The sequence below is a fragment of the Gastrolobium bilobum genome, unplaced genomic scaffold (assembly GCF_033153095.1).
Source record: "Gastrolobium bilobum isolate Gb01-03AN ecotype WA unplaced genomic scaffold, APGP_CSIRO_Gbil_v1 utg3828, whole genome shotgun sequence".
Taxonomy (NCBI): domain Eukaryota; kingdom Viridiplantae; phylum Streptophyta; class Magnoliopsida; order Fabales; family Fabaceae; genus Gastrolobium; species Gastrolobium bilobum.
Window position 1 is genome coordinate 477660 of NW_026898686.1, and position 26712 is coordinate 504371.

Sequence of the window (26712 nt, forward strand, 5' to 3'; positions counted from 1 at the left end):
TTAAAAAAAAAAACATATTTTTAACTTTTTTTATGACTTTTAATTTTTCTAAGAGCAGGTATTCAGACAAACTTTTAGATTTCTAAAAAAAACAATTTTTTTTTAAAAAAAAAAACTTATCCAAATATGCCTCAAATTTGAAACCACTTAAAATTAGTGATATACAGTATAAATATAATAAAAATAGTGAAATTAAAAGCATACCCATTAGCACAATATATGGGAGTGCCATTAGTAAAACCAAGGAAAATAATAATAAAAAATGCTGTTAACTAGTACTGTAGCTTCTCATCTTCCAAGTTGCTGGTATCACATTCCTAACCATCTTAATATCCATCAACATCATATCCAACAAAAGAGAAAATTCACCACTCTATCACTTGCCAATGCTGATACCCATATTCCCCTCACAAACTTCTTTGGCCTAAGTCTTCCTCATACCCATAATAATTGCAACAAAGGCCAAGAAAACAGTAACAGGTCTAGGTACAATTCTGATTATTCCAATCATAACCACAAACACCACTTGGTACTTTTCACAAACATGTGGTGGGTAGATGTGAAAGCAGCAGTTGGCCAAAGAATCAACTTGGAGGCAATTCTATGTTCAACTATGGTTATCTTAAAAGACCCAAAATTTGCATTGCCCCATATTTCTGTTCCTGATATAAGGTACATTGATTGGGCTGAGTTGCGTAGAAAGGGTTTTAAGGGTGTTGTGTTTGACAAGGATAATACTATTACAGCACCTTACTCTTTGACGCCATGGCCTTCGCTTGAGTCTTCATTGGAACGTTGTAAATCGGAGTTTGGTCATGATATTGCTATATTCAGTAACTCTGCTGGTAATTCTAGCATGAAGCATTTTGAAATTGTTTGAAATAGTTTTTATTGTAGTACTTGTTGTTCACACAATCACATAATGTGTTTTTTGTGTTGTTTTTATTGGTTTTGTGAATCAGGGCTTTATGAGTATGACCATGATGGTTCAAAAGCTAGGATGCTTGAGGGTGCAATTGGAATTAAAGTCATCAGACACAGTGAGTTTTGCCTTTTCTTTTAGGGGTTTGATTCTGTTTTTTGAAATACATGTTATCTCATGCTGTGTGTTAAAATGCTTTGAAATATTCCCTGGGGTGAAATGACACTAGTATTGTTGTTGATATGTGTTTGTATGCTGCAGGGTTGAAGAAGCCAGCTGGTACAGCTGAAGAAGTTGAAAAGCATTTTGGTTGTGAATCTTCCAAATTAATCATGGTAGATAAAAAATTTGTAGTGTTCAATTTCTATTAGCTACTTGTTTTGTAGTTTGATTCAGGTTTATGTTAAACCATAAGCATTTTGTGGCAGGTGGGTGATAGGCCCTTCACGGACATTGTTTATGGCAATCGCAATGGGTTTCTAACTATTTTGACAGAGCCACTTAGTCTTGCTGAGGAGCCATTTATTGTTAAGCAGGTTTGTTTTTCATTTTCATTTCCATTTCATCTTACTGAGGAACCATTAAGTGTTTGATGTCATTTCTTTCTTCCAATAGTAAAAGAAATTTCATTAATAGAAGAGAATGAAGAGTTCATTTTGACAGAGATCATATAGCAAAAGAGAACATAATTTAGCAGATAAAATCATCAAGCAAAAAAGCTCCCACATTCATTTCCATTTACTTTTATCTTGCTGAGGAACCAGTTAGTGTTTGATGTGATTTCTTTCTTTCAATAATAAAATAATTTTATTAATAAAAGAGAATGAGGAGTTCAATGTGACAGATCCTATAGCAAAAGAGAACATAATTTAGCAGATAAAATTATCAAGCAAAAAAGTTCCCACATTCATTTTCATCTTGCTGGGGAGCCATCAAGTGTTTGATGTGATTTCTTTCTTTCAATAATAAAAGGAATTTCATTAATAGAAGAGAATGAGTAGTTCAATTTGACAGATCCTATAGCAAAAGAGACCATAATTTAGCAGATAATATTATCAAGCATAAAAGCTCCCACACCTCTTTTATTGACAAGTAATGAAGCTCTAGTACAAATGTGAAAAGCATATTTCTACAAATGTACAGAAAGATTATCTTGTTCCAAAGCATTTGAGTAGGAAATTGCCCTGAAAGTTTCAGTTTGAACTGCCTCAACTGAGTTGCCCAAATGTTATATATCTTCAATGATCCTTGTTACAGCTTGTCATGTGTTGTCCAGTATTTTGCATTGATGTTGAAAGACGTAATAGATCTCTTATTTTCAAATTCATCATGTCAAAATCATGTATATGACTTTTTTAATAATTCGTGTACGTTTTCATATAAGCCAAAAAGGCCTTTCTTTTTTCTTGGGGGTGGGGGATATAGGAAAAAAGATGCATCAAAATTTGAGAATGAAGTTTGGGGAATGTCTCTTAGTATTGATGCCATTGGAATGACATGTTGTAACCCTCTTTGCATGTTTTTTGGACAGGCTTGGTGTGTAAAATCTGATTGATAATACTTTGCTCAACGTGATTGATGAATTTGTTATGATTTATCACTTTGTGATGATAGGTGAGGAAGCTAGAGACTTCATTCGTAACTTATTGGTCTAGAAGAGGGTTGAAGCCACTTGGTCACCAGTTATTGCCAGATCCCATGCGGTGTGTCAAAGAGCCACGTCCTATTTTCAAATCATAAGTTTTTTAATAATTCTCTTTAGATATATTTTATTGAAATTATTAAATTACTTTCAAAGGTAAAAATGTTATATTGGCATTGAATGGTTGCATCTCTATCAGGCATTCCCCTCAACTGGGTCCTGATCTTTAATTGTCTGGATTATTCATTCATGGTCCAAGCATTATTAATAAGCTCGTTATCATGTAACCAGTTATGTTCCTGCACTTTGCAATTCTTTGTTAACCATGTGTAAATTTAAAATGATGACATATAGTTCTTTGCAAAAGTAGAATTATAAAATGTTGTAAAATTGAATCATAAACATGTCAAAGACATGAGAAATGACGTAAAAAGGAAGTTCATGAAATGATATAATTATTTAGAAGCTTTGACTTTTAAAAATTCCAGAGCGTATGTTAGTAAAAAAGTACATGACACCAGAGGATCTAAACTGTCAAACAAGCATGCCTAGCATGAATTGTTAGGACAAGTTGGTCCCTCAAATAGCACGGAAGCATGTCACAATTCGGAGCTTGGACTTAGAAGCTCGGCAATCAGAGGTTAGCCTGGAGATACCACTATTAGGACAAGTTGGTCCCTCAAATAGTGAGGAAGCAAGTCACAAATCGGAGCTCAGACTTAGAAGCTTGGCGATAAGAGGTCGGCCTAGAGTAACTAGGTCGGCCAACATGCAGAAAAAATGAAAAAGAGTAGAGGAGAGAGATAGAGAAAAAACACAGTCAAATTTTAACGTGTTCAATGTGAAGAAGTAAAATCCAGGGGACACTAGGGGTGTTCGCGGTCTGGATTAGATCGGTTTTGGAAGCAAAAATCATCTGATCCAATTCCTTTGGTTTGATTTTGTAATCATCTATTCAGTTTGGAATTTTTTTTAAATCCGATATGATCCAATCTAATTTTTTTCGGTTTAGATTGGATCGGTTTTCGATTTTTTGAAAATCCTAAAATTTGTTTCATGATTACGGTACAAATAACATCTTTTGTATATATTCTGGCTTTGTAAAAAAAAAAAATTTTTGTGAAATACAAAAACATCATTAAACAATAATATAATTTTTTTTGGACAATGAGATATGAAGCTCTACACAGATGAAATTTTGTTGATGAGACGTGACTAGATTTTTTCTTGGGTTTAGTTGATGGGTTAATGGGTCTTGAGTTTAGAAATATTTGGACTATGATTAGGGAAAGACCCAAGTAGGTAGAGGGGAATTGATATATTTGATCAGTTTTCATTAATCAATCTGAAAATCGATCCAATCCAATTAAAATTTGCGGTTTTTTTTCTTTTCGATTTTGGATTTATTCAGTTATCGGATTTTCGGTTCGGTCGTGATTTAAATTGATTTGGATCGGTTGATGAACACCCCTAATTAGAGTTATTCTAACTCTCCTAGTCCAATAAATATTTGGGCTCTTTTGTATTTCTATTAGGCCTGTCAGTAGGTTGGGTTGCTACAGTTGCTGCCCCATGGGTTCGGTCCTGAATCAATGTTATGACCCACGTTAGTGTTGGGGTGGTAAATGAACCAGGGGCCTTCTGCTCGTCTCGTGAAGGCCTAAACGTACATGTTTAAAATTGGTTGTTGGAACCAGACTTAGACTTATATAAAAGCTCAATTAATAAAAAAGCTTAAGGCTCTAATACAAAAGTTCGGTCTTAGAGCCTCTCAGGCTAGCCTAGTATATTAATTTTTATTTTATTTTATATTTTCTATACTACTTGTAATAGCTCTCTCTTTGTCCTCAATCTATTTCATCCCATTTTATTGGTTAAACAAATTTTTTGAATGATTTTATTATATATTATGTTATTTTGATATACATTAAATTTATGAATATGAAATTACTAGTGTTGTTGATTTTATATTTTTTTTGGATAAATTTTTGTTGTCTTAGTTTTTTTTTAAATAGACTAAATCAAACTTTTGTTTTTTGTAAATAAGTCAGGCCGATAATTACATTCATAACAGATAACAAGCTTGCTCAAACTGATACATTTAAACATAGACTTAACATTGTAAAACCAAAACTTCTCGACCTATTAACACCTCTATTCATGGTGGAGTTTGAGTCCTGAGTCAAAAAGAGTTGCTGACATTCTTTGCTGCTGATCTTGATACCATTCAACAGTGGAGTATTAGCAACAGTATTTTGCTTAAGAGCTTTCAGATAAGTTTTACATTTTTCATTTGGATTTTCTTTCAAGAGGTTAAAGTCTGACAAATTATTTAATGAATATTTTCAAAAGTAATGGTCAAAATATAGAGAATCACCATTATTATAATTTTAAATATATATAGGTACACCAAAACTCAAAGCCAATGACAAGAATTTCTAGCAAGGTTGGCTACGGGGCATGTCATACAAATGCATAATATTGCAAATTTTAATTTTCTTTAATATCTAATATATTGTGAAAAAAACAATGATAAATTTAAAATAAAAAGGAGAGACATGTTTAAAATCATGGAAATTCTTATATATAAAATAAAATCATGCAAATATTGTTAGAAAATATGAACCTTCATTTAATTTTATGTGTGCAATATTGTATGCAAAATCTACAAAGATCACAAAAAATACATTCTTTCTAACCAATTTATTCTATTATTTGTTAATTGTTATCAATAATTGAGGATACAATATCGGGATATGTTATTTTACTTTTTTTTTTGCCATTTTCCAATACCGTCAGATCCAGAATCTAAAGAGGAGAGAGAAAAAATAAATATTAATTAAAATTCTGATTTAACAGTCTTTTAAAGTGGTAGGCAGAAAAAAGATAGGTAGAATAATCTATCTCTACAATATCAATTCATGATCATTAGAGTTAAACTTGGCACCCATGTTAATTTGGATTAATGAGACTATGAAATCAGATCATAAAACTATAGATATAAGCATAGCTAACATTTTTCTAAGGGAGTATTTTAATTGCAATTCTAGTCGATATCACAAAGGTTAGATCAACTTATGAATACTTTTCAATGGCAAGTTTAATCAAAATATATAAATCACAATCTGAAACGAACATGGGAGATCTTCACCTCAAAAAAGTCAATTCACAATCTTATGTTTCTGATATGGGACTTCGTGATATCAATTGAAACAAATCTCAGGAGAATCTCACCTCAAAAGCTAGCTTATGAGATAGGAGAGTCCAAAATCTACATAAACTTCACACTAGAATCTTATGTTTTCGATGTGGGACTCCAAATCTCATACCGTAGATATTTTTATTAATAATTGTGGAAAGGAACAAATATTTGTGATTTAAATGACAAGTTTTACCCTAGTCAAATCCACCTTTTCCCCCCCTGCAATCTACATCTCTCATATTCTAAATTTCTCTTATTATTTGTACATGTAGAATTTGGTAAAAATATTTTTTCTTTTTTAACCTTGGAAATCATAACCATTAAATTAACGGAAATTAATAATTAAGATTTAGTCGTAAAAATTATAAATAATTTAATTTATAAATATAACACTTATATATGTGTGTGTGTTTTGTCCCTCTACCTTTTTATTTTATAAAATCTTAAAAAGTAGTGAATTTCTTATCTTTTTTATTTTATCTTATTTTAGATTTTTTAATTTAATATCATTATTCGTATCATTAAATATATTCAAATTAAAAATATATGTATATCTGAAGATAATAATTATTAAAATTATTAGCTAATTTATAAAATTATAAAATATTTAGTAATTTTTTAATGCATTTCCTTAGATTCAGGAAATGAAATTCATAATAAATAATAAATTATTTCTTTTGCCATGACATTATTTCTTAAAAGACGTACTTTATAATATAAATAATATTTTATTACAATGAAATCTTATTGTAATAATAGCTAATAAAAATTCCTACATTTCGAGTCACTAATTTAATATAACATTTAAACTTGTGACAAAAAATGTGAGATTTAAATCTTAAAACATCTGCCATGTATTCATGCGTTTTTTGTATGAATATGATTATATTTTTATTTTATTTTCCCAAACGGTTCATCCTCCAAATTATATCCGTTTCGAGCACTTGTCAGACCTTATTAAACTCCCAAATTTTTTTCCTCATTTTTAGGGCTCGAATTCAAAATTTCTGCTTAAGGATCCAGACTTCTTATCATTTGTGCCAAGGCTGTTTGGTATATGATTATATCTTTAACTGTCTATAATAATTAATAATTTTCTTAGAGGACAATTAAAATAAATAATAGGAAATAAGTTCAAGTAAAAAGGAAATATTTTCGGTTTAAGTAATAAATAAATGAGGAGTTTGAAATTTTTTGTATTTTTCAGTAGAAAGCTCGACGTGGCAATATCAGGTTCGTTGACAAAATTTACTCCCTTGAATATCCCCCAAATTGTGAATGATCCGATAAAGAAAACAATTTCGCAAATAAAGAATCTAACCTTAATTGTGACACCCAAGTTATATTACACCTATGTGACACCCAGTCAATCTCACCGTTAGATCGCTTATGTTGATCCAACGGTTATATTTATTTTCATCATTGTATGGTCATGATTTCCCAAATTTAAAGTGAAAGCATTAAATATGGAAAATCATAACGTAGAAATAAATATAAAATATTAAATTTGAGAAATCATGACCATACAAAGATGGAAATAAATATAACCGTTGGATCAACATAAGCGATCTAACGGTGAGATTGACTGGGTGTCACATGTGTGTAACATAATTTGGGTGTCACAATATCCTATCCCATTAAAAAATAATAATTGGGTTTCCTTGATTGTTTGGTTGCCTAGAGATACAGTGTATATTTATTTAGCCTTGTGAAGGATGAATCTTTCATATCACAAAGAAAACATATTTTAAGAGAATGTCAGAGATTTGGCATTCTTTGAAGAAATCAATTCATTGCAAACCACATTCATTGGATGTTCATGATCCTATGGCAAGTGGGCACCATAGAAGTATTTAGCAAGGCAAGATTGATAGTTCAAAATCCCAAGCACGCAATGCCATTCTTAACCCTGTTACCCATGAAATTGTCCTTGATAGTTCAAGCGGTGAGATTAAAATGTGTGTATGTTGTCCTTATCCTCTTAGCAGCGAAGATGGCAAAGGGGTAGTAGAAGGTCATCATCATAGATCAACGAAGCGAGCTATATCTTCAAGGGAAACACATTATGTTGATTGTGATGAATGTTATATCTTCTTAAAGCCAAGAGTTTTAGTACAGAAAGATTGTAATGGTCCTCCAACATTAACTTGTCATCAAGAACGTGGTGAGAAATTAAAATCTCTTGACACTGTTAAAAGATCGCGATATCTCTGAGCATTCAGGTAAGGATCAGAACTTTTTATAAGACTAAATACCCTTTTTGGTCATCAGCAAATTTTACGATATCCGCTTTAGTCTCTAACAAATAAAAAAGCTCATAATCCCTGAGAAAATTTAAAATGAATTCATTTTAGTCTTTTTAGGGACTAATACGGGTTTTTTTTAAATTTGTTAGGGAACACGATTTCAACTAAATAGGTCCATTTTAAATTTCTTAGGGACTACGATGGGCCTTTTTACTTGCTAGGGACTAAAACGGGCGTCGTGAAATTTGCTGAGGATCAAAAAGGGTATTTACGCTTTTTATAATTGATGTAGCATGCATCGACGTGAAACATGATATGATAACATGTAATTAAAAAAATATTATGATACATTTGATATTAAATAATATTTTTAATTTATGTAATGTATATTATATTTAATATTCAATAATTTAACAAAAATAAATAAATAAACTCATAATACTCATCAATTTTTTCAAAGAAACATAAGATGTACATATTTAATAGAGTAAACATCTTTTTTGGTCCCTGGCAATATCTATAAAATCCTTTTTAGTCTCTGGCAATAAAAATGACCAAATTGGTCCCTAAAATTATGAAAAAAGGGCCACATTAGTCCTTATGTCAACTCCTCCGTCACTAACGTGGCCCTTTTTGCATACTGTTAGGGACCAATTTGGTCCTTTTTTATTGCCAGGGACTAAAAAGGATTTTGTAGATATTGTCATGGACCAAAAAGAGTGTTTACTCTATTTAATATTATATTTTTCAATTAAAAATCTCTTATACACTGAGATTTATTCGATATCCATTTTTAATTTTAATTATATTAGTTTGATAAAATATCGATCAATTTTTTTATAATATATAATAAAAATTTAAATATTATAAATATCGAAACTTGTCAAATGTCGGTGGTGTCAAGGAGTCTCCGACAGACTCTTCATGTTTTTTGAGATGTTTGTTGAGATATATAATCTCACATTGGATTGGTTGTATGAGCAACTAATGTGGAGTTTATAAAGCCTTCGACACTTCCACTCTTTGAGCTAGCTTTTGGGGTGGTGTATCCAAGGTTCTTATCAAATGATATCAGAGCTTGAGTGACTATAAGCTCACAAGTTCGATCCTCATCACCCCCACTTTAAAGTGCACAAAAAATTGGGCCTGTGCAATATCCACGCTTCTAGCCGAATGAACTCTCATATGAGGGAACGTGTTGAAATATATAGTCACACATCGATTGTATGTGTAACTATTTCAACAATGCTTATAGTTTTTGAGTCAGTATATTCTGCTTTAGATTTATTTTATTTTATTATTTTATTTATTTCGTATACCTGGTTTTCATGTCCTTATCAAATTGACTCTAAATATTCTAACTACATCGGCACAAAGAGAAAATAGCATTTCCCATATGCAAACCGGATATCATGCCTTTTTTTTTTTTTTTTGGTCAGTCTTGTGTCTGAATGGGCCAATTAGTTGCAACCCATCTAATTTTAATAAACATAAACGAAATTCATGTTTGGAATTGTTCATAAAAATAATGTTTTAAAAAAAATGATATCTGTGTGCCATAATTTTTTATCGTATGAAACTTAAAAGCAATTTTATGTTTATTGTCTTCAAATAATTGAAAACTCAAAACATTTTTTAGTGTTTTTTTTTTGGGTGAAGTAATTAAAAATAAGAGAAACAACTCGTTAATTTAGTTTTCAGTAATGACAAAACTTTAATACCAAAAAAAAAAACGAATATCTTTTAATTACATTAATTTAATTTTCATTATTGTATTCAAAATATCTTTTAAATAAAAGTTTTGCCAAAACTTTTAGGTTTTTATCAAAAAAATTAGTCAAAGTTTGACTTTGACTAGAAATTTTGTCGAAAAGAACTTTTGAAAAAAAAAATTATGTCCTTAAAAATAATCAAGTCAAAGCATGCTTTAAATTCATTTCAAACCAGGGCTTTTGACTCTTTTTTTTTTAAATTAAAAAAATCAAATGCTTTTTGTTGTTGTTTAAATTAGTTTTAAAACTGCTATAGTACACTGTACTTGAAAAAAAAATTAAAAACAAAAGCTAAGTGACTATTTCCTATTATAGTATGGACTTTTTTTTTAGAGGAATGATTTGTTTATAAATTTTTTTTACAAATTTTTGTAAATTACACTGTGTACTCCCGGAGAACATAGTGTAACCTAGTGTTCTTCCGAGAGAACATAGTGTAGTTTGTAAATATAACCCTCTCCTTCTTTTTATTACAAATATATGATATTAAGTTGCAAATCACTTGCATATTTTAAATTTTAATTAAGTCTTTATTAATTGTTCTTTTTTATTTTATCATCGCCGTGTTAATAATACATGTTTTGTTATCTGAATACGTGAATATGTTTTATAGTGCACGTCGTAATGTTATTTAATTTGAGACTCAAGAAAGACATTGAGTTTTTTGTTTGTTCCTACATCATGCAATTACATGTTTTTGTAATAAAAAATATTATTCATAATATTTATTTTAAATTTTGATAAACTTTTACGAGACAAACAAATCAATTTTTTTCCCGTATATCGGTATATCGCACGGATAATACACTAGTATGGTTTAATATGAAACTTCAACATGTACACTTTTACAGTCATAGGACTTCATAAAGAAGATTTATCATGGCAGATTATCGAAAAAATATGCCAAGGCAGCTATGTCAATTCTGAAAGCAAGGTAGCACAAATTGAATGTGTCATGAAGGTCCATAACACGCAAAAAACATTTGCTTGCTTTGAGGAATGCAGAGAAATGGTTAAGAATATTAATGTTGAAAGGCAACAAAATAAGCACCCTCGATGCTTGGTTGATGGAAATGAGTTGTTGAGGTTTCATGGTACAACTGTTGCATGCTCCCTTGGTATAAATGGCTCTTCTAGCCTGTGTACTTTTGACCAATGTGGTGTATGTCAAATTTTGAGGCATGGTTTCTCCACCAACAAAGAACTCCACGGTGCTGTTGGGGCTTTTACCGCTTCTATAACTGGAAAAGCCATTGATTCCATTGGCTCTTCACATAAACCTGTCCTGAGAAAGTCTGTTATAGTTTGCAGAGTAATAGTTGGGCGAGTCCATAATACTCTACTTGAGATTCAAGGAATGACTAATTCAGAGTTTGATTCTTTTGTCAAAACGGATATTGAAGAACTTTATGTTTTGAATCCGAGAGCTGTCCTTCCTTGCTTTGTGGTAATCTTCATGTAAAGCCTTCCTTGCTTTGTGGTAATCTTCAATTTTCAAGTAAAGAACCAATTCAACCCAAAAGCTTAAGTTGTTGGGTGGGGTTACATTAATTGTTTTATATATCTCAACACGCCCCCTCAGACGAGAGCCCACTGGGCTTAAAGGGTGGACAATGCACAGGCCCACCTACCTGTGCGAAGAAAGAAATTTCACTAGAAAGAAAGTAGGAGCAGTGAGGATCGAACTTGGGAAACGAAGCTCTGATACCATATAAAGAACCAATTCAACCCAAAAGCTTAAACTGTTAGGTAATGTTATATTAATGGTTTTATATATCTCAACAATTCAAATTCTGAAAGTTGAGCTTTCAGATAAAGCTTAGGTAAAGGTTTTCAATTGTAGATTTCAACATAGATTTCTCATATTGGAAATGTAACTCTTCCTATTTAGTCAATGCTTCACGAACTTGACAAATGTATGTTTGAGAACATCCCCCATAAAAAATTGTCATTGTCTTTCAGTGATGAAGCGTCTTTGGTTACATGCCTTTCATTGTCAGAAGATTAAAGGAATTCAATAGTAAAAGGTTTTGTGCTAACAGAATGCAGGAAACAAATAAAAATAATTCAAATTACTATGGCACATATGATGGCACATATGATGGCACATTGAATTCGACTTAAACTGCTGGAGGAAAACTGAATTCAATAATGGAAAATTCTTACACAACAACTTGGAAGAAAACATTTATTTTGTCAGAACTGTATTCATGATCTGCTACTAATATTTTTGGGACCGAACAATCACACTTACAACAGTTGCAAATCAAAAAAGAAATGAGGGAAGAAAAACGGAGACACGTATCTACGTCAAGCAATGTTGAACTATATTCGCTCTCGTCCCACTCAATTACTCAATTTATAAGAGAAATATAATTAAATTTAGAAACGATAAGGGCTCGTTTGGTGGACAAGATAGGATAAGAGTAGTATATGATATGGGGCTGATAAGGGTAGGATATGATATGAGGCTGATAAGTCTATATCATGTCGTTTGAAGAGCACCTGATTAACAATCTGATAAGATTATGTAGAAGGAGAAAAGAGAAAGAAAAAACAAAATATAATGCAATAAATATAAATATATTGGATAGCGTGGGAATATATTGGGTAGCATGGAACTATATTAGGTATCCAATATTGGTATCCTACCATGTTGGATCCTAACCCAACTTCCTCCATAGGATAAGAAATCATGTATTGGATAGGATAAAATGAGACAATAGGATAAACTAATCATATCCTATTGACCCACCAAACAAGAGATAAAAATAGGATATGATAAGTTATCCTATTCTATCTTCTTCATCAGGTGCTCCAAACAGGCCCTAAACGATTGTAGTTATCCATGAACTCAAGTCCAAAATATTAAAAAAGAGAAATAAAATAAATAAACTTAAGACCCACACTCTGCTAACTGCTATTGACTTTCTCCGCCTTCTGGTAGGGGTGTTCGCGGTCTGGATTTGATTGATTTTGGAAGTAAAAATCATTCGATCCAATCCCTTCGGTTTAATTATGTAATCATCCATTCGGTTTGAATTTTTTTTTCAAATCCGATCCAATTCAATTTTATTCGGTTTGGATTGGATTCGTTTTTGATTTTTTGAAAAGTCTAAGATTTGTATGATGATTATTTGGCAAATAGCATGTATCGGCTTTGTAAAGTTTGTATAATTATTATTGTGAAATCTAGAAGCATTGTACAACAAAAAGTTAAATCATCATCTTTTACTTTCAACAAAAAATTTATAATATGGTTGCATGAGATATGAAGTAACTCAAATTTTTATCCTATAGAAGAGCTGTTGTACAACAATAACATATGTAATAAAAATATATTATGTATCTTACAAAAAAAAACATAACATAGATTAAGCACAATCCACTTTCTCCAACATGATGAGATAATGGGTTTTAGATTTAGAATTTTGCTATATGGTTTTTGGGCTATGATTGGGAAAAGGTCAAAGTAGGTAAATGGTAAGGTTGAGGAATAATTGGATCGGTTTGAATTGAATCGATTTTCACCAACCCATCCAAAAACCGATCCAATCCAATTAAAATTTGCGATTTTTTTCAATTTTCGATTTTCGATTAATTCGGTTTTCAATTTTTCGGTTCAGTCACCCGATTTGAATCAGTTGACGAACACCCCTAGAGTACACTAGTTCAGAAAATCTTTCACTGTGTCAAATGGAAAGATTACAAGAGTCAAGCTTCCCTAATTTTTCAATAGAGATACAATCAAACTTTACCATGGTGGTATACTTGAACTTCCCTAAAAGCTAACAATCAAGTGTCTCTTACTCAGAATTCTCTAACAAAATCAACCTATTACAAATGATTTCAAGGGGTTTATATAAGGTGAGGCGAACCCTCCACACCTTCTTCCAGAATTTTCCACAATGATGAAGTGGTTGGGCAGCCTTGAGCCCTGCATCACTTTTAATAAGGTGCACTCCATCATTAATAGAGCAACATCACCCCAACATGAATTACGGGCAAACTACCAGCCTACATGTAGTACAATGTCGAAAAATATGTCAACGAATTAATATGATAAGAAAATAATGGCAATAACTTAAGGGCTTTTGTCATGACCCTAGGTCGATGATTAATTGCACTCATGAACTTTTGTCATTGTCTATGTTTTATTTTTCATACCGTTCACGCTAGGACCAATGCTTTTAAAATAACACTAGTCATTAATTCATTGATTCATAATTCAGGGATTCAATCGTAATTACACTATGTTTGAATTAGTGATAATGATATAATTCTAATATTATATTAAGTAATAAACGACTCTGTGGGTAGAGCAGAAGACAGAGTAGATACATTATCTCATAGCTATTCTTAGATCGCTGGTTCTAATCCAGCATGTCGAAATTGTTTGAGGGATAGCATAAAATTATTTCTTGTGATGGAAAGATTATATGGAATTTGAAAAATGATCTCTTTGTAAAAAAAATATGCGTAAATTGTGCACCAAAGTTAACGCTTAAATTAATTGATTTTTTTTAAACAAGTATATGAATTACTGATGGCAAAGTTTACAATAATTAATATGTTGTCGTTTATTAAGAAATTAAATTAACTATTCAGACTAAATTGTAAGGTCCTCCTTAATTTAAAACCATAGATAATTGTTCAAAGAAATATTCAAAGAGGTTACATTACTACATTCCTTGACTAGCACAAAAATGAAAGGAAAAGAAGGGAAAAAAATATTAATTACAAATAAGAGCTACGGAGATATAAAATAGCATTAAGGATGAGTTCAATTAGAATTTACATATATACGTGTAGTTCAGCTTTGCATAAATGTTGAAACTATAGCGAAAATACAAACAAAGATTGTGATGTTATTGTTTTCTTCTATTTTAGTATCCAGTAATTGTTGGGGGAGGAGGTGATCTGTATTCAGCTCCGAAGAATGGTGGAAGGACAATGTCATCCCATGTTTGTGTTGGTGGAGATTGGACTGGTGGTGGAGGAGAAGAGTAAACTGGTGGTGGTGGTGAGTACACAGGGGGTGGTGGTGGAGAGTGAACTGGTGGTGGTGGTGAGTGGACTGGTGGTGGTGGTGGAGAATGAACTGGTGGAGGAGGAGAGTGAACTGGTGGAGGTGGGGAGTGGACTGGTGGTGGTGGAGAGTGAACTGGTGGAGGTGGAGAATGAACTGGTGGTGGTGGTGAGTGGACAGGGGGTGGAGGAGAGTGAACTGGTGGTGGTGGTGGTGAGTGGACAGGAGGTGGAGGAGAGTGTACTGGTGGTGGAGGAGAGTGAACTGGTGGTGGTGGAGGAGAGTGAACTGGTGGTGGTGGTGGTGAGTGGACAGGGGGTGGTGGGGAGTGAACTGGTGGTGGTGGTGGTGGAGAGTGGACAGGGGGTGGTGGGGAGTGAACTGGTGGTGGTGGTGGTGAGTGGACAGGGGGTGGTGGGGAGTGAACTGGTGGTGGTGGTGAGTGGACAGGTGGTGGAGGAGAGTGTACTGGTGGCGGTGGTGGTGAGTGGATGGGGGGAGGAGGAGAGTGAACTGGTGGTGGTGGTGGTGAGTGGACAGGTGGTGGAGGAGAGTGTACTAGTGGTGGTGGTGAGTGGACAGGTGCAGGAGGTGACTGAAAAGTTACAGGAGGTGATGGCATTGGTGCACTTGATGGTGGGATATCCTCAACTGGTGGTAATGTTGGTGGAATATCCTCAACTGGTGGGAGTGTTGGTGGGATATCTTCAACTGGTGGAAGTGTTGGTGGAATATCCTCAACTGGTGGTAATGTTGGTGGGATATCCTCAACTGGTGGGAGTGTTGGTGGGATATCTTCAACTGGTGGAAGTGTTGGTGTTGGAGGTGGCTCAGCCTTTGGTGTTGGAGGTGTCTTAGTCTTTGGTGTTGGAGGTGGCTCTGCCTTTGGTGTTGGAGGTGGTTTAGCCTTAGGGGATGGAGTTGGTTTTGGTGTTGAGGGGACATGGCTATTCCCATTGCCTCCACCACAGTGCTTGCTACAGTCCACAGGGCGAGTTAGCACCGGTAAGCATTGCTTGGATGTCTTTTGATTCTTTTTTCCTGATAAACAATTGCTTGAGTCATCAAAAGCAACCAATGAGTTGGAAGAAGCGATACAAGTTTGAGCTTCCCCATTGAAGTAGTTGTCAGAAAATGTGAAGTTCTTCAACAAAGGTAGCTGGCAAATAGTGTTAGACACATATCCACTAAGCTTGTTATGTGCGATGTCTATGACCTCCACATTCTTCAATCCTGACAAGTTAGGTAGAGTCCCTACAAACCCATTATTGCTAGCATCCAAAACAGTCACATTTTGTAGTAAACCAAGCTCTTGTGGGAAGCAACCTCCAAGTCCATTGCCCATGAAGACAATCTCATTCAAGTTCCCCATGTTCCCAATAGATTTTGGAATGCAACCTGAGAATTTGTTGTTAGCAAAAGTCACAACCGAGGCCTTGGATTTTCCTAGAGTTTCTGGGATAATAGATGTGAAACGGTTGTTGTTCAAGAATATTGCATCAAGATCTTTCTCAAATAGCTGTGAAGGTAAAGCTCCATCAAATTCATTGTATCTGATATCCAAGTACTTCAAGCTTGGCCATGTAAGGACCACAGAAGGAAAACCACCAACAAAGCGGTTGTTGCTGATATCAAACTCAAACAAAAGAGTGAGATTCTCTAAGCTCTGTGGTACAATTCCACAGAATCTATTTGAGTTGATGTGGAAAAGCGCAATATCTTTCAAGAGGCTTAACTCTTCTGGGAGGTGCCCAGCAATGTCTGCATCGTTAAGATCAATACCAGCAACTACACTCAATGTGGGATCATCAAGAGCAGGAGCACAAAACAGACCATTGTAGGAGCAAACATCATAACCAACCCAGTTACCAGTTGTGTTAAAAGGGTCAGAGTAAATAGCCTTTTTCCATGCTTGAAGAGCAACATAGGCATTTTCTAGCCTTTCATTGGCAAAAGTTTTATTGAAATCATTTTCATGAACTTCAGCTGGTGGAACATCACCAATTTCTGGGAATGTTGTAGGTTCTGTTGGCTCAAAAATGGGAAATACACCATGTAAATGAGCATGAGAAAAGGTTGAAAGAGAAGGCAAAACTAGAGAAAATAAGAGAAAGCAACCCAAGGCCTGGTTTGAAAAATGGTGAGCCATGTCTGACCACCTTGGATGGCCCAAGGCTGCATATAGGAGGATATTGTGGAATGAACAAAAGGGTGTTATATTGAGGAAGAAACAAGGTTTGTTGGTTGACAACCATTAGGATGTTATTTTTAGAAATTAGTTTCTAGCTAGTTTTAGTTCCGAATTCCATGGATTCTCTCTCAGCTAGCCACAAATTTTGGCATGCCTCTATTTTCGTTTAGGCATATTTAGGTGAACATATAAGTTGTAATCATGACAAGATATCCTGTATAAACAAGTCAACTAGTAACCAATGATTCATTGACTAAATTTGGTTGTTCTTCAACAAACTAAGTACTAAATTTGTTCTAGTTTCAAATCCCATATCAGTATTAATCTTCTTAAACTCAACCGAGGCAGATCTATATTGGAGGGAGGGTGACAAATATAGGTATTATGTCGTTTTTTTATTCTATTTTTATCTATAATATCCCTCCACATTATTGTTAAAGTAATCTCTCACACATTGTCACAACAAAAAAGTTCCCAACAATTACTTCTTTTAAGATTTAAACTTTGGGATTTTGTTAACAGCAAAAGTGAAAGAAAAAAAATATATAATATTTTGGTTTATCAACAAAATAAAAAAATATTAAGATCAATAAATAATATAATGTACTAGTAAAAAGGTCATAAGACAAATTGAACAGTATCGAAAAGCCTTGTAACAGAAACTTGCTTCATTTTAGTTTTTCTTTTGGGAACATCACTTGGGTTTAAGTTTAAGTTGTACTTCTTTCTTATTGTTTAGTTTAAAAAAAAGCTTCGCAAATCATAATTTATATTATCATATAGCTTTGTAATTTTGTTGCCTCTCTTTTATGTTTCAATAGTTTAATATGACAATAAAGGTAAATGACAAAACTATATGTTTAAAGTTTATTAAATTGATAAGACGTTTTTTTTTTCTTTTTTTGGGTGGGGGAATATTAAGGGAAATCAAAACAAAACTGCAACACACAACAACAAAAATCTAAAAGCAGACTCTCTGCAGTTTCAGATAGTTTTCTTTATATGAACATGTTATAGTATAAATTTAATGTGATGGTGATGCATGTCCGAGGTTTAATCTATAAAATAAATACACTTTATTCCAAAAAAATATTTTCGTTTATTCATTTTAATAATATTTAAAAGCAAATTTTTCCTTAATTTTTTTAATAAAAATATGCTGTCTACGTGTAAGGCTTACGATTGATAAATATTTTAATGTAATGAATATTAATTTTTTATATAATAAAAGACAGCTTTTTTTTTTTGAGAAATATATGTATTTCGAATGAACATGATGCACTTACCGTTGACCCATTGTACATGGCCCAACCATTGATTCAAGAAGCTCGAAATCGATTAGAGTTGTGGCCCAATAAAAATGATCCAATTGTTGAAGTCAGTCAGCTCAGGTGCATCAGAATAGTTGTTAGAAAATTAGTTCTACTTCTTATTTATTTAGTATAGGTAGAACTTGTAATTAAAACTAGCGGAATGGAAATGGGACAATGTCTCCATAGATTTTATAGTAGGTTTAACATTGTCTCTGTAGATTTTATAGTAGCTATACAGGCGTGATATGATGTTATATAGGTGGTAAAAGACATAATGACAAACATTATTCATTTTTTTGCCCGTCAAGGCAAACTATATTACAGAAAAGCTAGCAGATATGTATGTTAAAGAAATGGTAAGATTTCATAGGGTGCCGAAGAGTATAGTGAGTGATCATGATCTCAAGTTCATTTCCCAGTATTGGGGAGCTTTACAACAGATTTTTTATACTCAACTAAGACTTAGCATTACTTACCATCCCAAACAGATGGACAAACAAAGAGAATTATACAGAGTCTAGAGGACATAATGCAAGTACGCATACCTGAGCAGGGTGGCAACTAGGATAGATATTTATCCTTGGTGAAATTTGCCTACAATAATAGTGTTCCTTCCATTTGGGCATGGCACCACATGGGACACTCTATGGGAGGAAGTACAAATCTCCTACCTATTAGGTGGAAATAGGTGAGAAGAAAATTTTAGGACCGGAGTTAGTCCAAGAAACCTCCATACAAATCCATATGATCAGACTCGGAGATGTACAAAAGAATCAAAAAACTAAATTGAACAATGAACTGAACTGCGCTTAAAAACAATTGGTTTTTAAAAATCAGTTTGTGAATTGAACTGCTTTTGAGTTCTTGAATTGAACTGTTGTTTTTGAAAAAACAGTTCATGAATTGAACTGGTTTTCAAAATCAGTTTAAGAACCGAACTGCTTTAAAAAACCATAAATTGAATTGTTTTCTTCTTCTTCTTCTCTTATTTTTTAAATATTTTTTCTCTCTATTTTTCTTCCTTATTATTTTGTTCCTTCTTTTATCTTTATTTATTTTTCTTTTTTCTCTTATGTATTTTTTTGCTCATATTTTTACCTTATTTTATTTTTGTTTTAAATTTTTTATTTCTTTTTTCTTCTTCAAATTTATGGTATTATTTATATATTTTTTTTAATATTTTCATACTTTTCATATGGTTTCAGAACTGGTTCAAAAATTGGTTTTACTGGTGTGCAAAAGAACCACAAAAAACACTTCTTAATTTTTTTTTTAAATGAGTTCTTGATCTAAACTATTTTTAAAACATAGTTTGTGAATTGAAAACCAGTTTATAAACCGAACCATTTTTCTCTTCTTTTCATTTATTTTTTACCTCTCTATCTCTCTTCTCTTATTTATTTATTTGCTGTCTTTTTTTATTTTTTATTTAGTTTTTTAATTTTTTTCTTATGTATTTTTAATTCTTATTTATTTTTTGTTTTTTATATATAAATATTTATTGCTTTTTTTATTTTCAGTATCATTTATATATATATATATATTTATATTTTTTTACTTTAATCTTTTTGTAATTTTTATTTGGATTCAAAATTGATTTTAAAAACCAATTCATAACTAGTTCTGAACTGAACCAAACTCGTTATAAACCAGTTCAGAACAGAATCGAACTAATAAACTAATTCAATTCTAAGAACTCAATTGTATTTTCCAATTCAGTTCAGTTCGGCAAAAAAATCGAACCGAACTGAACCATGCACACCTCTAATAAGACTAGCCAAGGCATAATAGACAGAATAACTTTTCTGATACTATCCGTAAGCCCTTGACTTTTGAAGACGTGAAATGTGTTTCCTTGATAGTTATTCTTGCCTCTGGCTTAGGTAAGATACCTTAGGTCTTTTCAAATCCTCTACAAGGTGGGACCAGTTGCTTATCAGCTTGCTCTCCCTCCAAATCTATCCAACATCCACAGTGTCTTCCATATTTCCTAGTTGAGGAAATATATGCTTGATCCTCCACTTTTTGAAAGAAAACTTGACCACCCCAACTAAACTAGTACAGATTTTAGAAACGGACTATAGACAGTTGAGGAATAAAGTCACTCCTCTAGTCAAGGTCTAGTAGGAAGGGAGGTCGTCTGAGAAGACGAAGTTCAGCAGCAATATCCAGAGTTATTCTTCACATGTATTTTCCTTTGATTTTGAGGAGAAAATCCCCAAAAAAAAGTGTGGAGTAATATAACACCTGAGAATTCTTTTCGAACTTAGGTGTGATTGGTATGTGTGTCATTTCTGTAGTTTGAAAAGAATTATGGGTTGAAGAATATATTTCAAAATCTACTTTTAGGTTCCAAATTGAGTATGTAGCATCCTATGAAATCACTATTTTCTGACCACATGATTTAATAGGAATGGCTTCATGTGTAAGATGCAGTCTCTAGAGTGTTTTACCTACACTTGATCTTAAAACCTTTGAAACAACAATAAAATTATGAGAATATGATAATGTTATCATATTCAGTGCTTGGGGTGAATCATATGGTGTTATGATATGATATAAATAGACAAAAATACATTTTTCAAACATAATTTCATATATTTTTTAATTTTGATTTTTAAACTATTTTTTTTATTTATGTACACATTAGTTTTTATTTTAAATTACTAAATAAATTTTAAATAAAATATATTAAAATACATAAATAAGTTACAAAAAACTTCAAAATAAAAAATACATAGAAAAGAAAAAATGGCTAAACAATCACCCAAGAAGGGGTGAATTGTGTGGTCACTAGTACTTCTTCTTCAAGAAATAATGCAAAACACAACCTTTTTATTACAACTTCATTATTAAACTTTTCCTAACCCAAAAACAGAATTAAAACATGTGAAATAAGATCCAATTCAGAGATTAAACAGCGGAATCAAAATTAGAAAGGAAAAGGAATCAATCAATAAAATTCAATACCCTTTTCAAGAAAATATTCAAGAATGAAATCAAACAGAAATATAATGATTCTTAGACCTTAAACAGATTCAATATAACATGTATATATAATCTAGAAAACAAGGTATAAGCATCGAAATCAAAGAGATAAGGTTTATGAAGAATCACACCGGGATATATCCTGGTTCACTCTTTAACCACCTGAGAGCTATATCCAGACTGAGGTTGATCGTTCCACTATCATTAAGCTTCCAACAGGTGCTTGAAGAAATTTTTTTTCAACTGGATATTTACAAGTCTATGAACACACATTGATCACCCTCAACATAAGCCCCTTAAGATCTCTCCAATTGTCTCACCAACAATTATAATAATAAAAATCATTCAAACAGAATTAGGGCAACCTCCCATTATTTAGTTCCAACAAAAAGAACGTTAAAAGATTGAGAAACGAGAGAGTAACTGAGAATTTCCTCAAGGATATGCAAAACTAGCTCAATTAGGGGTTAATTTCTGACTTCTGTGTGTTCTGAAGTTTTCCAATGTTAATTCTTATTCAGAAACCTTCATAATATGTTTATATAGGTGTCCTATCAGGTTACTATAGCATCAGAGCCCTTGGTTCGGCTTGGGTTTACTCTTGGTGCTAACCCAAGGGATCAAAGATCCCAGAGTTAAATAAATAAATAAGTAAAAAAAAATTAGGAAATAAAATAATAAGACATAAAATAAAATCGTGAGAGTTGGGTAGTTAAAGGGATTTCTTATTGACTTTTATATGTGCTTTAATTTTGAAGTTTTACTCTTGTTAATGATGTTCTTACTTTGCTTGTATGTTCTCTTTTAGAATTCATTTTGTTGAAAAAGAATAAATATATTTCTCTAAAGATTTGTAGAGTTGTCCTTGACTTGTTTAAATTTTTCACGCAAATGAAGGTTTATATATGCAATAAATACCCCTATTTATTTAAAGAAAGTATTTTGAGGTCGAAACTTTTCTTTTACAGGGTTAGTTAGAGAAAATAATTTATATATAGAAGTTATTGTCTTGTTTGCTTGGTGATCCATGACTTTGGTTTGCTTGCTTACATTTGTCTTTTTTGTGAGGGGTTTAAACTTTTAAGTTTTGAGGATGACACTTATTTTAAGGAGGGTAGAATGTAATATCCAAGAAAAATAGTAACAATAATAATAATGATAATAATAATGATAATAATAATAATAATAATAAAATAATAGTAGTGTGTACCCTTATGTATGGTGTTATGTATGGTGTTATAGGCATTGATTGCTAAGAGTGTGTCATAATTGTAACCTTAATTAGTGGTGGTTTTAGTTGTAACGTTCAGCAGTTATGGTTGGTTATCATTTAATTAGTAAATGACAACAATTTTTTTTATTTAATTTTGTAACCGTTAATATATTAATATTTAAAATAATTATGATGATCATTGATATTACTTGCAGTTTCAATAATTGAAATAAGTATGATGAATTTTGATATTACCGTAATGAATGTCTCAGTTACAAAACTTCAGCTATAAATAGGGCATAGCCTAACCAAATCAAATCACTTCCAATCCTCAACATTTCTTCATTTCTCTTCTCCCCTTGTCCTCTACTTTCTCTCTTCTTACTTCAAATTTATTTTATTTTATTATTATTTTTCTTTGGTTACCAACCGTTTTTCTTCCCCAAATTGCTAGAAAACATAGAGACCAGGTAATCCTTATCCCTAGAGAGTCAAGGGTTAGCTTTATATGAATTTTTGTTTGATGTAACCTTGATGCTTAAGACACTATAGTTATGTTTTATATTAAATTTATTAGAGTGATTCTAATCTTCATGGAATAATCAAATTATTTATTTGAAATTTATGTAATCCTAATCCCTAGGTATCCTAATCCCTAGGTGCTCTTAGGTTAGTTTTATACGAATTTTGTTGGGTATAATCCTAGTGCTTTAGAAATAATAGATTAACTTTTATAAGAAATTTTGTCTAGTGTAATCCTGATCCTTAGGGCATCTTAAATTAGTTTTAGATGAAATTTGGTGTACATAATCCTCTAGGTGATCGTAGGATAATTTTATATTAAATTTGTTAAATGTAATCTTAATCTTTGGGAAATTTTAGGATATTTTCATATATTATATGTAACTCTTAGGGTATCTAAATTAAATTATTTTAACCTCTAGAAATAATTGGATTAATTATTGGATTTTGACTTTACTATAATAGATGTGAACATTGGAATTATGATTTGGAAAATTATGATATGATGGTTGGATTTGGGTTTTACTCTGGTAGATGTTGAATATGAAAATTATGATATTCTTGGATAATGGATTTGGAAATTATGATATTCTTAAAAAATTGAATTTGAAAATTATGCTCTTGATTAAATTGATGTGGAGATTATGAAAAATATTTGAGGAAATTTTCCAATTATAAAGATTGTGACAAGATTGAATTTTATTGATTGTGTGTGATTGTAATAAATAATAGTGGGAAGATAGCTTTTGGGATGGTACCTACCTGCTAAGAGTGATGAACACAACCTTTGGGCTTTATGCCTTCAATATTACATGATGTGACAATGATGTTTTCCGTTCTTCCTAAAGTGATATCTGGAAATAGGGTTTCCCGGGTACTAGTAGCAACTTTGGGAAGAGGTGTGCACACTAAGATTTGATATTTTGATATGGCCAATTTTGATTATACGCGGCTGGCAACAAGATTTTCCGGGTCACGGGATAGACTGGCAAAAGGGTTTCCCGGGTACTAGTAGCAACTTTGGAAAGAGGTGTGCACACTAAGATTTGATATTTTGATATGGCCAATTTTGATTATACGCGGCTGGCAACAGGATTTCCCGGGTCGCGGGATAGACTGGCAAAAGAGTTTCCCGTGTCTACCATGGTTCTCTTCCCACTAAACCCAATAAATACACTAAATGAACTTAATAAAGATTATGAATAATATTTGATTCGATGTGAATATATATTGAAGTTGATAATTTGATGTGATTTTGATGGGAATATATGTGATGAATATTGAAGTTGATATTTGATGTGATTATGATGAGTATATTATATATATGATGAAATTGATATTTGATTCAACTATTATGGAATTATATTTTTAATTTGATTACTATATTTAAGTTATATAAATTGTGTTTTGAATTATCCATGTTGAGCTATGTTGGTCCATTGTAGGTGCTTTGTTATCATCAAAACTTCAATATCGTAGTTTTTACGACTTATGGTTTAACAATCCCCCCGTTTTGATGATGATAAACACTTAATTAAGAAATGAGGATAGTAGCATGAGAAATCAAAATCAAACTTTCCCTAACAAAAACATAAAGTAGCTTAATTCCCATTGGTTCTTAGAAGACACTTCCTTAGACTTATTTCATGCATAGGTGGTGTGGAATATGAAGACCAAGACAAGGAAGAATCATCTTGCACTTAAAAGAAAACATAGCACACAATTGTTGACTTTTTAAAGTTTATGTAACTTAGTTTCTATTGGTTATTACTTTACATGTAATACCTTTGAAAATTGACCAACCAATCATAAATTAGCATGATTACACATGGGATATAGCAAACAAAGAAAAACAGTCATTTTGGACCAAGAATTAAACCTAGGTGTAAAGTTAAAGTTTACTTTTAACCTAGTTGACTTTTTAATTAATCAATCTTTGACTTAATTCTTTAAATTAGTCTACACATCATTTAATTAAATTAGACACATATATAACCGTAAAATTCATCAGAGAATTTAACTAGACTGTCTAGACTGTCAAAACTCGGTTCAGACCAAGTTTGCAAAATCACCAAAATACCTTTGTTACCATAAATTTCACATTTATGTCTCTAAATGTAACTTATGTTCTTTTTATATCCTGATTGACTTGTTAGGAATGAATTGTATCCTCACATCCATTATCATGGTAGTCTCATAATTCAACTGTTAGAATTCTTTAACAGTAATAAAATTCACACACTGTCTCTCTTAACTCTCAATTTAACATAGTTTGAGAATTAGGGTTGTTACAACCTCAAACACTTGAGTGTGAGTGAATTGAAAATCCTAGTGAGGGGTGTTTTGATGAAATCTTCCTACTCTTTGTCTTGAGAACTCCCGTTATGATTCTATGACTTTTGGATTATGAATACTTGCTTGATTTGGTGTCTCATTATTTTTATACATTAAGCCTGAACACTCCGTTGATTGTGATACTGATTGATTAACTTGTTAAAAATTCATTGAGCACATGAATTCATTTCCTTCCCCATAGTTTTGTTTTAATTGATTGCTGGGGACAACAATATTCTAAATCTATGAATGATTTGATAAACCCATAGCTTATCATGTTTTTAAAGAACTAAAATCACTCTTATATCTAGTCAAAAGCATGAAAACTTAGAGTTATTTGGCTAAAAAGCATGGAGGTTGAATTATTGACTCATGTGAATAATTTTTGCTTGTTTTGTAGGACAATTGAGTTGAATTTGAGCATTGGAGCAATGGTTAAGCTTGAAGGACTTAAAGCGATAAATGAGAAGCAACCATTAAGTGAAAATCTCCATATACCTATCTTTCAGCCAAATTTTTTGTTTCTAATATGATGGATTTGGATCTCGTGTTCTGCATAAAAGTTGTAGATCTCTCTTTTATCTTTGCAATAAGACCAAGAACATATCAATTGGACGCGCATAGCGTAAGTTATGGCCAAAATACAAAATCATATTTTTGTTGTCAAAATAACATGTTTTAGCACTTTTTAATGCGCTCCAGCCTGTTTAATGCCCAATTGCGATCCAATTAAGGTCCATTACATGGTTTTCGCCTAAAACAAGTATTCCTACACCTATTTAAGTTATTCTTCATGATTCTTTGACATAACTTGACATTGGAGGTGTAGTTTTCATCGGAGGAGCGAGTCTTTCATGCTTTTGAGAGCCGGAGACGGGTTGCGAGATTATGCTGGAAACCTTGAAGATTCACCGCACTATCGCATCAATGGAGTTTGGGGAAGCTTCTTGTTTTCTTGATTTCACCATATTAGGCTAGATTTTCTTTGTAGTTAGGGCTATATGGAACCCAATTGAATCTCTATGCTTCTGAATTAGTCTTTAATGTAATTTTTCCTTTTTATATTGAATGAATGTGTCTTTACTTAATGCTTTCTATGAGTTATTCTTGTAGATTGAATTAGAATTCAAATATGACAACAGGGATGTTGTTATATTAATTTGGTTTGACTCATTCATCATTAATTTGTATGACTCTAGGAATAGACATATGAATTGTGCCACTTTTATGATTCTTTATATTAATGTTTAAATTTTTTTGAGAAACACCAAGAAATTAGGATTCTCTTAAGGGAGTAAATGGTTAGAATGCCAAGGGATTGTGTTTTAACTAAGTTAG

At 32.2% G+C, this 26712-nt stretch overlaps 3 protein-coding genes across 3 annotated transcripts; 2 read left to right on the forward strand and 1 right to left on the reverse strand.

The window, feature by feature from the left end:
- The first annotated feature begins 262 nt into the window (after positions 1–262).
- On the forward strand, positions 263–2845 carry LOC133318366 (phosphatidylglycerophosphate phosphatase 1, chloroplastic/mitochondrial-like). The gene is made up of 5 exons (XM_061520352.1): positions 263–845; positions 963–1040; positions 1184–1257; positions 1351–1458; positions 2537–2845. Exons 1-5 carry the CDS (start codon positions 263–265, stop codon positions 2660–2662), a joined length of 969 nt encoding a protein of 322 aa, XP_061376336.1. The 3' UTR covers positions 2663–2845.
- A 7774-nt stretch (positions 2846–10619) lies between these two features.
- LOC133318367 (uncharacterized) lies at positions 10620–11246 on the forward strand. The gene has a single exon (XM_061520353.1). It carries the CDS (start codon positions 10620–10622, stop codon positions 11244–11246), a length of 627 nt encoding a protein of 208 aa, XP_061376337.1.
- Positions 11247–14670: 3424 nt separating this feature from the next.
- On the reverse strand, positions 14671–16962 carry LOC133318368 (pollen-specific leucine-rich repeat extensin-like protein 1). Its single transcript, XM_061520354.1, has one exon. The coding sequence runs from the start codon at positions 16960–16962 to the stop codon at positions 14671–14673; it is 2292 nt and encodes a 763-aa protein (XP_061376338.1).
- Between the last annotated feature and the right edge of the window lie 9750 nt (positions 16963–26712).

Excerpts from the sequence above, each read along its gene's own strand:
- LOC133318366 (XM_061520352.1), top strand. The coding sequence starts at position 263 with ATGCTGTTAACTAGTACTGTAGCTTCTCATCTTCCAAGTTGCTGGTAT. Across the intron at positions 846-962 it reads TATATTCAGTAACTCTGCTG|GGCTTTATGAGTATGACCAT; the intron begins GTAATTCTAGCA and ends TTTGTGAATCAG. Across the intron at positions 1,258-1,350 it reads AATCTTCCAAATTAATCATG|GTGGGTGATAGGCCCTTCAC; the intron begins GTAGATAAAAAA and ends ATTTTGTGGCAG.
- LOC133318367 (XM_061520353.1), top strand. The coding sequence starts at position 10,620 with ATGTACACTTTTACAGTCATAGGACTTCATAAAGAAGATTTATCATGG.
- LOC133318368 (XM_061520354.1), bottom strand. The coding sequence starts at position 16,962 with ATGGCTCACCATTTTTCAAACCAGGCCTTGGGTTGCTTTCTCTTATTT.